Source organism: Gadus macrocephalus, chromosome 11 (assembly GCF_031168955.1).
Source record: "Gadus macrocephalus chromosome 11, ASM3116895v1".
Lineage (NCBI taxonomy): Eukaryota > Metazoa > Chordata > Actinopteri > Gadiformes > Gadidae > Gadus > Gadus macrocephalus.
This window is the reverse complement of record NC_082392.1, coordinates 7,273,642-7,288,134: the sequence shown is the minus strand read 5'-3', so window position 1 is coordinate 7,288,134 and position 14,493 is coordinate 7,273,642. Positions and strand designations below refer to the sequence as shown.

Sequence of the window (14,493 nt, the reverse complement as noted above, 5' to 3'; positions counted from 1 at the left end):
AGTAATGTAGAACCTGTGATTTTCATTCGCTCTCAGTCAGATGCGTAATATGCTGTCATCCAGGCACACTGTTCTTCCCTCCGCTCTCTCTCTCTTTCTCTGTTTCTCTCTCGCTCTCTCATTATTTCTCTGTTTCTTTCTGTTTCTGTCTCACCCTTTCTCTCGCTCTCGCTTTAAAAATAAACACACACACACACACACACACACACACACACACACACACACACACACACACACACACACACACACACACACACACACACACACACACAGGGGAGGCTCCTCTTTTGCGGCCCATAAATTGTGAGGAGGAGAAACTGTTGTTCTTTTTGCCCAACCAAAAAGGCTGCCAAGTCAGTCGCTAAGGGAGAATTTGGTTGTGCAATCTCTTGAAGGGGATTATGCGTGCAAAGAGTGAGGCTGGAAGAGGGTAGATAGAGAGAGGGAAAGAGAGAGATGAGAGGGAAGACAAGACTATTGGTAGAGTTAACACGGTAGATAGATGTTAAAGGAGCATTCTGTTCTCATGGAAGTATTGATGGCAACCGGTCCTGAAAGGACAGGACGTCACAGGGAAGGGGGTTGGTGTTAGAAGTGTGTCTGTGTGTGTATGTGTGTATGTGGGGGGGGGGGGGGGGGGGGGGAATGAAAAGAACAAGAAGAAAGGACGGGAGGGAAAGAGCAACAGGATAAAGAGAGCAGACATTAAAGAAGGATGTACAGAACGTGATATGTGAAGTGATCAGGAAGAGAACAGAGATGTGGGGAGCGAAAATTGTCTGTTTGATGTCTGTGGAAGTAAGGCAGTCTAAAAGAGACTTCAAAGAGGCTAGAGCCCAAGATAAACTGAGCTGACATAGACATACACACACACACACACACACACACACACACACACACACACTGTGGGGCCTGGAGCTGGCATGAGCAGAGAGGGGTCCACAGTAGTCCTTTGCCATGCCTGACTAGAAACCCAGCAAGCACAGCAACAAGGCTGAGTGAACGGGCTGGGAGGGCATGCGAGCGTTGGTTCAATGTATGTGTGTATACACTTCTGTTCCTCGGCCACTTGGGGCATTGTTGTTTACTTTGATTACTTTGCACCAAGCAAATGCCGTGCTGCTGATACCCTTATGAAACCATTGTGACAGGGCTGTGAGCGAAACTATACGTGGAATTAGGGCTGGGCGATATATCGAATATATGCGATGTATCGCGAGATGTTCTCCAGGGGATGTATAAAATGCCCCTGTCGCGAACATCGAATACAAATTGGCACGTAATGTTTATTTTTGCCGCCGCCGGCATACTCATTGTGCGTTCACACCAAACGCGATGGGGCGACAAAATCCCATATAAAGTGAACGTAGACGCGTATTGGGCGAATTCTTCGCGAGAGAAAACCGGCACCAAGTTTTGATTTGTCGCGCCACACTTTCGCTGTGCAGAGGCGAGCGCGTTCACGAGGATTTGTGGCGCGACAAAGTTGAAATGTATTTTCATTTCTCGTGATGACAGCCAATCAGCGTTCAACAGCGTGGTCACTGAGTGACATATGTAACGTAAACAGCCAATCAGCGTTCAACCGTCAAACTCAGTGCAGTCCGGGGTGAACTGCAGCATGGAGGAGAAAGTGATTGTTGCCGTTTGCGACTCCCGGAGCTCTATATATAATAGTATATAATATAATATAATTGTATAATATCAAAAGCTCGCGTCCGACGTCTCTCCCTCTTCCACAAAAGGTAAAGACATGCAATGGCACAAACACACTCACTCCCCCCGCCCGTTGCGAGTCCGCGAGATTCTCATGGACGCGCGTGTGTGACGTAGTCTGGACGGCGCGCTGCTGTAGGTGTGTCTCCGACCGGTGAGTGAGAACAGCGAGAGAGAAAAAAGGATGGAAACTGAGGATTTGGTTTTGAAAAAGAATAGCATTGGATCCGTCGTCTGGCAGTGTAGATATAATAATTATTATTAACAGTTAATAAATAATTAACGGTTTGAATAAATGCTGTGTTGGTAAATCTAACTTGCTGTGATTTTCCTTTTCTTATGTGCAAGTTCTAAATTGTTCCAATACAAAGCACTAATGAGTTTAAACAATATGTTGTTTCATGTAATCTACATGCAGACTTATATTTCAGGAATACTAGAATTATTACTGACGTAACATTATGCCAGACATGGTTGAATCGAGCATTTATGATGTGCTCTAGAGGAGATTCAAAATATATCGAGATATATATGTCGTGTATCGAGATATAGTAAAAATATATCGAGATATTCATTTTGGCCCATATCGCCCAGCCCTACGTGGAATCATCAATTGCTGTGTGTGTGTGTGTGTGTGTGTGTGTGCGTGTGTGTGTGTGTGTGTGTGTCCGTCTGGCTTGTTATTTTGTGGCTTACATCCTATTTGCTTGCCAAGGTCAAGCAAGGAAAGAGTTTCACTTAAGCAGTTGGAGAGAAAACAACTAACAAAGACTTTGGACTCAAATTAGAAACAGGATTTCTCTAATTGTGTCGGAGCCAGAAAGTACAGGTGCAGGTTAACCATCACAATGGATAAACCATAAGGACAATACCGGAAGAGGATCCCATTATTTTATCCATCTGTTCTGGCTTCACCAAAACTTCCCTTACCCATTGGGCAAAATGACTTGTTTAACGGCTTCTGCTGAGGGCAGAGATTGTGGTATAGGAGGAGAGACAGTTGCAATGGTTTGATCATCCAGACCGGTAGTGTCTTTCAACCTGTAAAAGCACTTAAATATTGAGGGATAAAGCAGGTATAACATGTGCTTAGAAGAGTAAGAATGATGTAGTGAAATGTACCACAGACAGGATGTTTGGTATAAATAAAACAAAATTGTATTTCACAGTGTGAAATAAAATAGACGAAAATAAATGAAAGGAAAATATATGAAACCAATGTAACGCAATAAGAATATATCTGTCAGTCCTGGTTTTAGATCTGTGTTTGCATTCCCTAGAAGTTCAGAGCATGTTGAGGAAGACGTTAAGAAGGCCTTATGGAGAATGGCATTGGTGTACATTGATGTTTTGCGTTCATAACCTGTGCTAAAACTGCTGCATCGTTTTAGGAAAATCTTGCATTTCCAACCAATGTTATAGCACAAATGTGGCTGCAATGTTTTTGTAAAGCTCCCCCAACCAAACTCCCACCTAACTCAATGCAGTAATACACTGATGTGGGGGGCGTGTTGTTTAGGGTTCCCTCTGGTTGAAACTGAAACTGAAACTGAGGTAAGGTCCCCTTACTCTCCAAAAAAAAAACTTCTTACTCACTTATTGTCTGTCGTACGTCCTGACACTTAAAGTGCGCACTTATTGTGTGTTGTACGTCCAGCTTTTCCTACTTAGCTTGGTTGTGTACGGGGAATGGGTTCACCGAGCAATTTTTAGTGCTTGGCACACAAAGAAAATCTTTAATGAACCGACAGCGATTTATTGTTGTTTCTCTTTTTTTTGACAAATCTACTTTTTGTAAGTCACTTTGGATAATAGCGTCTCTCTAATACCCTAAAAGTACATTTAAGTAGCTCAATGCATTCTCCTACAAATAAACTGCACAATAACCCTAAATCTACACCTATATTGATGAATCATCAGTACATCTATTTCATTAAATATATTTCGGCATCAATATAAAGTCTATTAATGGGAAGCGCTGAGCACAGTGGATCTCAGAAGCTGTTATTATGCTGTTCATCGAATAGCGGTATGCAATACCATCAGCTTCCATGAAATGATTGCATTCATCAAATGTGTAATGCATTAATCTCAGCAGCCCTAGCAGGATTACTGTTATAAGCGATGATTTACTATGAATCACTTGATGAGTACATGTATTTGCACCTCACCCTGTTTCATAGGTTTAAACATCTATCCTCCACCTAGGCCTCAGGGAAAACATTTCAATACAAAATAGCATAGCAAAACCTTGAACCATTGGGTCATACCTCCTTTGTATGTCTTTCGATTAGTTTCCTGGATTTGTCCTTTTACCAGATTAATTCCTGTGCCAAAGAAATGCCACTATGATGTTTAGCTTTTTTAAACATTTCTGGCACTAGAAAAGGATTATTATGTTTGTATCATGCATCTGTCCAATAATTGTCTGTGTTTATAAACAACCAAGTACATCTCTATTATGCTTATTGTGAGAGCACCAGTAAATCTGAAACTCTGGAGATAAACATTCATTTGTTGACAACCATAGTAATTTCAATGTAAAATTCCGCAGATTCTCCACACAGGTTATACGTGGCATACATACATGCAAAAAATCACAACCTCCAATTATGCCATGCCAGATTCAGAATTGGAGAGCAAACAGGCTGATCTCAGAACTGCCAATGCTGCCAGTCGCCCTGACCTTGAAAGCTGCTCGTCCAGGCTACCTGTGAATAATCCCCGTTTTTACACAAGCAGAAATCACCAGGGCCAAATTAATTTCCTCCTTTCTGCTGCTGCTGCTCAACCTGGGGATCATTGGAGCAGAGAGGCGGCCTGGGGGAGGCTGACACTGGAGGAGAGAGGCAGAGTGCTGCAGAGGAATTTTAATGTGGCTCTTTCTGCCTCTCGCTGCCTGCCAAAGAAAAACAATTACTATCACTGTGTGTGTACGGGCGTGCACGAGAGCACGCACACCAGCGGGTTTGTGTATGTGTCATCCCCAGTTAGTATGTTTACCTGCCTGCAATGGACTTAACAGAGTTGTAGCTTGTTTTATGTATAAAGGGTAGGCACTGTTTGGGCAGAAAGGTTTAAACGCTGCAGTGGTTCACATAAAACAAAATAAAACACGCCGAATTGTGTCCCATAAAAATGTTGGACCTCAGCTCATGGAAATGCTAATTATTTTTTTTTTACTCTGAGAAATCGTACACATAAATCCCTCCGTATGTTATTATTCTGCTCCGTCTAGAGCGTGGAGGTGACCTTTAGAAGCAGTACTGATAAGCAGCTGGTAGATAACAGGCAGAAGTCAGTCAGTCTGACAGACTCAAAGAGGACAGATGCTCAGGAAGCCAGCCAGAAGGGAATGAGTCGAAAGGCGAAGACACACTGATAAAGAATACAGAGAGAGAGCGAGAGAGAGATCCCCACTGCAAAGCCTGTGATTGTGTCCTCAGATCACACCTCCGCATTTCACTCTTCCTCCTCCTCCATCCAGTCTTTAATGTGCTTTCCCTTTCTCTGTCTCTCTCCCTTTCAAGGATGCGGAGGTTTGCCTACTGTAAGGTGGTGCTGGCCACCTCGCTGGTGTGGGTGATGCTGGACATGTTTATCCTGCTGTACTTCAGTGAGTGCAACAAGTGTGACGACAAGAAGGAGAGAGGCCTGCCGGGGAGAGAGGGTGAGTGTCCCAGACAAGGTGTGACACATCACACACACAGCTGTTGTATGTTTGTAGTCAGAGGGGCTGTACGGGGAAGGAGTTCCCGTGCACACATAGAGAGGCTCCACTGTGGCTCGACACACAAAAGTGAGCCAATCGTACTCGCCAACCTTGAGCCCCCAGAAAAAAAAGTTTCAAGAAGCCACCGCGGGGGTCAATAGATCATCTCCAAGAAATAAAACCACTATCAAAGACTTCATCTCCTGCATTGCAGTGCACTTTTAAGGGTTTGAATCAAAAAATAAAAAGCGGGACGAAAAAAATTATGTCACTATAAATTCATATAATGCCATGAAAATCCAAATAAATGTTGTTATTATAAATATATATATGGCGATAAAAATCGGAACAGACCGTATATATTTCTTCTTTGGCTTCAGTTGCTTGATTGTCGTTGCTGAAGTGACTCGTAGCGTTTACACCTGATGGAGGGCTGCTTGACGGATGGCCAATCCCTATCTGCCGCCAACAATCCCGTCTCACACATTGCGATTTTAAATGGACAGTATGTAACATAATAGCCAACTATTACAGACAATCCCCCGTTAACCAGCCATGTAGATGCAAGCAGTAGATCGTTCTTAAAAATCATAGTAGGAATGGTTTCCTGATTGGGTAGAGCTGCAGGAGATGTGGCTGTGTGACTGCAGGCAGAGGACAGGGAAACACCTGGACGCTCCCCGCTAAACCGGGAGGGGGGACACGTTTGCAGCTGATATCATCTCAGGTGCACAAGAGATGTACACACAGGCACAACACGCTTAGGGAATATCCAAACAGCATTACTTTAATTTGAGAAATATTGTGGAAAGATAATGCCTGCTATAGAAAAATAAAAAGCACATGACGATACTGAAGTCGTGAGTTCATGAATGGATTAAGACTTAATGTAGGTAGCATGAAGAGACATTGACTTAATAAAAGAAAGTAGCCAACAAATTCGATTATTTACAAAAGTTTAATAAAAACCAGGACAATGGCATAAATACAGATTGCAGATTAAAAACTGTATTGGTGTAATATTTGTTCCATTTTTTGTCAAGTTATATTGTCATACACTATATTGTCATGCATGAGCAATTCTGATGGAATGCCCCAGAGCCCTACCGGAACCGGTGATCCCACTGAGACCTCTCGCTGTGCACACGCACATCACTGCACAGGCACATCAGGACCGTGCACGCGCACATCAGCGCCGTGCACACATACAATTAGCACCGTGCACATTGCACACATACATTTAGCACCTTGCACACGACCATTTAGCACTGTGCACTTGCACATGAACAAAGTGCCCCTTACATACAACTCAGAAACACTTCTCTAAAACATCTAAGAGGATAGACTTCCTCTATATGAGCTCTATTTGCCATATCAACTATAGCGTGCATGTTGTGCTAGGCCACCTTTTTTATCTGGCTCCTGTAAACATTTGGTTGGTAATTTGCACAAAACGTTATCTAGCTCAAATTTGCAACTAATTAACTGATGCGGGCAGGAGATGTTTGCGGGCACTGATAGGTTTAAGTGTGATCACTGATTCCAGTAGCAGTAGAATTGTCAGCCCCACTGCAAAAAAAAAAAAATCATTTAGCTACTTGAATCAGGTACAAAAATAAAATCGGCATTCTTTTATTTTTTCTAAGGCTTAAGATAAACATCAGAGAAATAGCTGAAGAAGTACATACAGTAAAAGATAAACTTAGTTTCTGCCAAGTTCAAGGTTGAAACAGTCGGATGGTTGTTTCAGTCGGAAAACGAGAAACAGCGATATATTTAAATGGAGCGTTGCAGAAATGATTTGGACGCGAAGTGAACTGACAATTGCAGTTGTCCTATTGAGGAGCATTGTCGAACTATGGCTTTAATCGGATTAGGCTGTGCTCGGCTGGTTTGTTTGAGATCAGTGGCTCTCCCTCAAGCATATCAACCGGGAAATAGGTTAAGTTATCCTTTATTGCCCCTTTTTGGGCGAAATTCTTTCACTGCTTTTGACCCATCCGGGAGCCGGTGAACACATGCACACCGGCATTCCCGGAGCAGTGGGCAGTAGTGTTAGCGGAAAATCGCATCATGGAATGGACCCCATTGCACGGTTCTCAGCTGAGTCAGTCAGACTCAGTGCTACCGGAAACTCAACTGAACGAACGAACGATTCGCGAACGACTCCTCGTGGCGAACTGAATCACGCGAACTGGGTCACGGAAACAAATCATTCAATCCACCACTAGTGGGCAGCCACTCGCCCGGGGAACTTCAGGTACCTTGCTTGAGGGAACCTCATCTGTGGATGAGGACGTAGGAGAGTGCTGCACTACTACACACCCCTCCCAAATTGTTGGTGTACCGGTCGGGATTCGTACCAGACATCCTCCGGTTACTGGTCCAACTAATTTATATTTTTGAGTACTTATTTATCGCCAATTATTACGGTCTAATATTGTTGTGGGGACCGGGAGTAAATATTTGTTGTGAGACAAAGGGTTATTAGTACTGGGAAACGGAAGGGCGGAACCAAAGTGTGTTGCAGTCCGGAATCCATAAAAAAATAACTTGATTACTTTCAATAAATCAGTGGACCGAATTTGACGTCCAATAATGACAGACATGACGTCACTCCGACGTCACATTGCGCAGTGGGATCTTGTATACATTTCATGCACCGTCCAAATGACGTCCAAAAAATTTACCCAGTTCAAAAGTAAAATGTTGAACGGCAATATGACGTCCAAGTTGGGTCACGGTTTGACATCCAAATAGTGGACCTAGTTTGGCCGTCAAATAGATGTACAGAATTGGTCATGGACCGACGGACCAGATATAGACATGATCTGAACGTCTATTCGACGTCCAATGTTTAGTGGGTAGTCTGTTACCTTTTCTCTTCATGCTACCTCCATAAAGTCATTCATGAACGACACCTACAGTATCATCATGCGCTTTCTATTCTTCTATTGAAGAACATTATTTTGTTGTCAGTATTTTTCCATATTATTCTCCATTGACAACAATGCCAATGATCTTTTGATCGAAAGTTTTTTAACAAAATAAATAGCATTTGGGGCACCAAACATAATTTCTAATCTGAGTAAAATATAAACTAATTCATTTCGTGGAAACATTGGTAGATGCATCCTTGAACAGAGTTATATTGTTTAAGAACCCATTTTGAGTGAACAGCCAAAGGGACTATACTAGTGTATTTACTAAGGATTGGTAAAGAGACAATACAAGTGTATTAATAAATCAGTGGTAAAGAGACTATACAAAGAGTATTAATATATGTGTGGTAAAGAGACTATACAAGTGTATTAATTAATGTGTGGTAAAGAGACTCTTCAAGTGTATTAACTCCAACAAATATAAGCCTGGTTGTGCAAAGACCTCCTGGGAGGCTGACCTCTGACCCGGAGCACTATGCCCTCTCCTGAAAGCTTTCCTTTTTCTTCCCTACCCAGACACTCTGACCCGGCCCCGGGACGGGCCCGGAGAAGGGGGGAAGCCTGTGGTGATTTCCAAGGACAACCAGGAGAAGATGAAGGAGATGTTTAAGATCAATCAGTTCAACCTCATGGCTTCAGAGATGATCGCTCTAAACCGATCGCTGCCCGACGTCCGTCTGGAAGGGTAGGCGTCTCTCAGGCAGGGCATGGCTCGGAGGTCCCTCCCACCTAGAACTCATCACTCACTGGGATTGGATTCATTGAATGTGAAATATAACTCCCATTCACTGGCCTGGCCATTGAAACCTGTGTGATTTCAATGGTTTGAAGTGTACTGGGACTGTGTTGTGAGGTTGTCAGTCATGGCCTTGTTCTGAAGGATTCAATTATATCCCAGTATTGTACACTGAATTCTGCACCAAGAACTCTTTTAACATCAATCTCTACACAAAGCATCCTATTGAGACACCTCTCCTCGTTCCACGATATTATAGATACTTGTTCTAGTGGGCATTGGGATGTGAAAACAAATGTTCTCAAAACACAGTTGGAAGAACTCTATGTCATTAACTTCAGGGTACTCGATGTGTAATAGACAGTATGATAAGACACAGGGAATGAGTGGGTGAAGATGTGTGAGCGCGGCCCCAGCGGCTAACCAGCCACAGACCGCTGACAGAGCTCTGGGCCTCAGCTAAAGGCAGAGCATTGAACGCCTGCCTCTTTCCTTTGATGGAGATATGTCCCTAAATCGGTAATGAACAGGGATTAGATGGAAAGATAGGTGGACACACACACACCTCCTTAACAGACAGGCGTCCATAGGGCCTGTCTGCACACGCACGCCAGACAGCCAGAGCAGAAGCAGCACATTGATCCGTGAAATGGGTTTCAGTCTTTGAGCGAAGAGTTGATTACTAGGTGTGTTTTCACTCTCACAGCTCTCCTTCTATCTGCTTTTCCAATTAGGAGATAAGACAGAGTCAATATAGAGCAGGGCATCTCACCCCCTCTGTCTGTCAGTGTGTGTAAGGTATAGGTGTGTGTGTGTGTGTGTGTGTGTGTGTGTGTGTGTGTGTGTGTGTGTGTGTGTGTGTGTGTGTGTGTGTATGTGTGTGTGTGTGTGTGTGTGTGTGTGTGTGTGTGTGTGTGTGTGGGGAGCTGGAGGTGCATATGATTACAGACCTGCGTGCGTGCATGGGTGTGGGTAGACTTACAACAGGCATAAGAAACCTGAAAGGATGGACTTGACCTATCTCTGCCGTTGGTTAAAATCTGGGGAGTGGAAATTGACTGGAGTTGAATTGCAACGGCGTCAGCATTGCAGTGTTTAAATGGAAGTAATGATGACAGAGGGAGTTCTGGGCTCTGTGCCTGGTGTGTGCACGTGTCTGTATCTATATGTCTGGGACTATGACTTAATGAAGGTCTTTCCACACCACAACCTTCAGAAACCTGGACTTGTTCCCCTTTTAGAAGGTGACTGCACAGGGCGTTGTGAGGGGCCCTGTTCATGTTTAGGACCATGCAGTTATGTCTGCATATGTGGCAAGAGGGAGGGGCCGCCTCCCTCTTGTATCCCCTAAATGAATTAGCTGATGGATAAGTCTGCAATGCATTATAATGCTTTACACTCAACACTGACGGATTAGATTTACATACATTACAGACACACAGCACTGTGTAGCCTTAACTAGAACGATGAACGCGAGTAACAAGCAAATACATTCCTGTGGTTAAAGTGTGTCGTATTTTCAGTGTGTATGTGTTTGTGTGGGGGGTGGGGGGTTAGTATTAGTGATGGGGCAAAGAAAAGAAAGAAACACACACACACACACACACACACACACACACACACACACACACACACACACACACACACACACACATGCACATAAACTGAGCTAATGGGCAGGTTGTATTGCTGTTATCTACACTTCGCTGCTGCTTTTTGCATTCCTACTGTCAGAGAATGCAGCAGAATGAGGCAGCATTCCAGAGATTGGGACGGACAGAGAGAGAGAGAGAGATATAGACTCAGAGATAGAGAGAGAAAAAGCAGGAATGAGCGTTTTAGCTGTAGGAGGGGAGGGGTAGACTAGAAAGAAGAATATTGGACATGGACTTTTAGGAAAGCTCTGATCTATCAAAGGAAGTCACAGCCTCTGTTTTACATTTCCTCTTTTAGTGTGGAGTTTGAGCCCATCAGAGCTGTTCTGTCGGGAAAACCGATTTAGTCAGAGAGACAATTTAATATCAGAGGGCTTAGATCAGGCTGTGCTGGGGGTCTATCGTGCATGTTCTGTGCCGTAGGCAGCACAGGTTGGAACTGGGATCTCGCCGTACCAATTCATGTTCCTCTTGTCCCTGTTTCCTTTTTATCATCATCTGTATTCCCTTTGCATGTCTCCCTATGAATGCCCACCAGAGAATTGACGTGGACAGTTGTCCATAGAATTCCCTGCAGTCAGAGGTGCCCGTCAAACTGTCCTCATTCCAGATGATTAGGAATCACTCAATCCAATGCTTCGGGTGGACACCGCAGCGGATAGAAGAGATTGGACAGTGCCCAGGCGGTCTGAGTATGGGGCCCGCCCAGAATTCCCTTGCACCACAATATCAATTTCAGCTCTTAGCAGAGGATCAGGACAGCAACACTCATCTAACACTGGTTGGCCATGTGCTGAGCATGTGCTGAGCATGTGCTGAGCATGTGCTGAGCATGTGCTGAGCATGTGCTGAGATTAACACAATCAGCCTATTAAAGCTTGAGATAAGACCATTGAAAAAGATGAAAAGTTCTGAAAAAATAACATTTGACATGGTTTGTTTTCTATCCATTTGTTCTCCATGAATTTCTGGGGTAGATAGAAAGTACCATTTGATGATCTAATGTGGTCATTAAGCACCTGAAGTCCAACATGTTGTCCCTGTTGGCATGTTCAACCCCTTGGCATGTTCTACCTGTGTGCACCTTGTCTTACTCTGGACTCACTCTGGTTTCACTCTGCACACCGTGGTGTTTAGATGGATTTGAATCGGCCCACATCCCACTGTGACAGTATTTCTGCTGTGCTCAGCATTTTATGTCCCTTACCTTCTCGCACCAGCTCTAACGCAGAGGCCTACATGAATGGGCCTCACGCTACGATCAACACAGTTCACAGTGCAGTAGTAACACCATCAGGTGTCACGCCAGGGTGGCTCTCAGCGTCTCTGTGAAATGGGTTCATATGTGTCACGGATGTTGTCTCGATTTGTTTGGATGGCAGATCAAACATGTCAAACGTTTTGATTGAATTATTATAGGAATGTTTGATGTAGATATAATGGTTAATAATTAGTTGTAAATCCCAGCGGATTTAGATACAGTATGAAGATCTGTCTCTCCGGCTGGGTTGAACATATTGATAGTGTCGTCCTGATCTTCATCACGTCCTCCATCCCGTGTCATTACATCATCCATCAAAATCCCACCCTGCATCATTATTCGCACGTGTATAAAGAGGAGTAATGATATGTCTTGTCTCGTGCAAACTGTGTTTAACGATGTTTCAATACACATCACAGCGGATAAGCTCCAGGATGGCTTTGTGTTCTGCTGTGTTCTGAAGGGCCTTTCCGTCTCTCTGCTGCACAGGTGCAAGAACAAGTTGTATCCAGACAATCTCCCTCGCACCAGCGTGGTGATCGTGTTCCACAACGAGGCCTGGAGCACGCTGCTGCGCACAGTCCACTCGGTCATCGACCGCTCGCCACACTCCCTCCTAGAGGAGATAGTGCTGGTGGACGACGCCAGCGAACGAGGTACACACGCGGGCACAGACATAAGCACACACACACAGACAAACAGGCACACAGACAAACAGAAACACAGACAGACAGACAGACACATAATTGAATCGGGTCTCAGTTGTGTTGTGGCCTGGGTAGGGTTTAGCTTATTTTTTTCTCTGTGAATTTATGTGCATGTGTTTGTGTGTATGTGTTTTGTTTTGACAAACAACCCTGTACATGTGGACCGTCGCCTGCTCCTCTCCACCGTGGGCTGTACTGTAATCCCAGTTTGGGAAAGATTAAGTCTTTTAATTCACCCGCCGCAGGGATTACATTCTGTTATTACCCTCAATCCACCAAACCCTGACCTTCTAAACCCTGCTCCACCCCGCCCTCCGACTGGGCTGGTGGAGGAGGGGTGGAGCCAGGGGAGGACATGAGATCATCAGGAGAGCAGAAAGTCTATTTGGTCACTATATTTCAAACTCGGCAAGAAGTAGGAGATAGTCTGCCACACATACACACATGCAAATTCAGGAAAGCGCCTCAAACTGTGTACGCCCGGAAATAAGTGCAATCCTCTGTCCCCTTGCTCTGTGTGTGTGGGTGTGGGTGTGGGTGTGTGTGTCTGTGTGTCTGTGTCTGTGTGTGTCAGACTTCCTGAAGCGTCCCCTAGAGCAGTATGTGAGGAGGCTGGAGGTTCGCGTCAGTGTGATAAGGATGGAGCAGAGGTCCGGGCTCATACGGGCTCGCCTCAAAGGAGCATCTATCTCCACCGGCCAGGTGTGTGTGTGTGTGTGTGTGTGTGTGTACAAATACCTGTGCTCCATGCAGTACTGCCGTGCTTGAGTCTGTCTCTCGATGTTATCTCTGAACCTCCAGGTCATCACCTTCCTGGATGCCCACTGTGAATGCACCACAGGTTGGCTAGAGCCTTTGCTAGCACGCATCAAAATAGACAAGTAAGACCTGTACTCAAACACACAGACATACTCACGCACACACACACAGATACGCACGCACGCACGCATGCACTCACAACACACACACGGACGTAGACACACACACTAACACACACACACACTAACACACAGACACACACACACACACACACACACACAACCACACACATACACATTACACACACACACACTGTCTGCAGGACAGAAACAGAGGTCATAAATCTTGAACACACACATCCACACATTTACAAACACGCATATTCAAAAATCAATGAACAATCGTTGAGCCTACAGGGGGTTTGCCCTTGTGTGTTTATTTGATGCCTAATTACCAATTCTGTTTACTACCGCCAGTAATCAGACAAACGTGCAGATCCCGCCACACACACAAAGGCACTCGTGCACAGAGCCCAGAGCTAACCATGATGAAACATGGTGGCAAAGCGGTCAGCTGTTGGTCAGAATGTGTTGAGCTCCAGAGGACAGATGTCAGGCCTCCCCTGACGGCCACCTGGGTTTATGACCAGCAGGCCAATGCACGCCTCTTTACACCCTGCCCTGACCCCAACCCCCCCCTACTGTAGCGCCACATCCAAACGTCCTGTTGGAAGTCCACTTCACCACTTAGCATCATGTCACACTTTTTGTTTTAACCTGCTATGCTTACGTGTGTGTGTGTTGTGTGTGTGTGTGGGTGTGCCCTTCAAAAGGCGGACGGTGGTGTGTCCCATCATCGACGTGATCAGCGACGATACGTTTGAATACATGGCGGGCTCCGACATGACCTACGGCGGCTTCAACTGGAAGCTCAACTTCCGCTGGTACCCCGTCCCGCAGAGGGAGATGGACCGCCGCAAGGGGGACCGCACGCTGCCTGTCAGGT

The 14,493-nt window shown here is 44.9% G+C and overlaps 1 protein-coding gene across 2 annotated transcripts in view; it reads left to right on the top strand.

Annotated features, from left to right (window-relative positions):
• The window catches only part of galnt1 (UDP-N-acetyl-alpha-D-galactosamine:polypeptide N-acetylgalactosaminyltransferase 1), a 48,653-nt gene that overhangs the window by 24,735 nt on the left and 9,425 nt on the right, over positions 1 to 14,493 (top strand). For both annotated transcript variants that reach the window (XM_060066124.1, XM_060066123.1), the window contains 6 exons: positions 5,247 to 5,386; positions 8,887 to 9,055; positions 12,512 to 12,678; positions 13,304 to 13,431; positions 13,531 to 13,610; positions 14,321 to 14,491. In XM_060066124.1, coding sequence (XP_059922107.1) covers positions 5,248 to 5,386; positions 8,887 to 9,055; positions 12,512 to 12,678; positions 13,304 to 13,431; positions 13,531 to 13,610; positions 14,321 to 14,491 — 854 coding nt within the window. In that variant the 5' untranslated portion in view covers position 5,247. The remainder of the gene's footprint in view (positions 1 to 5,246; positions 5,387 to 8,886; positions 9,056 to 12,511; positions 12,679 to 13,303; positions 13,432 to 13,530; positions 13,611 to 14,320; positions 14,492 to 14,493) is intronic.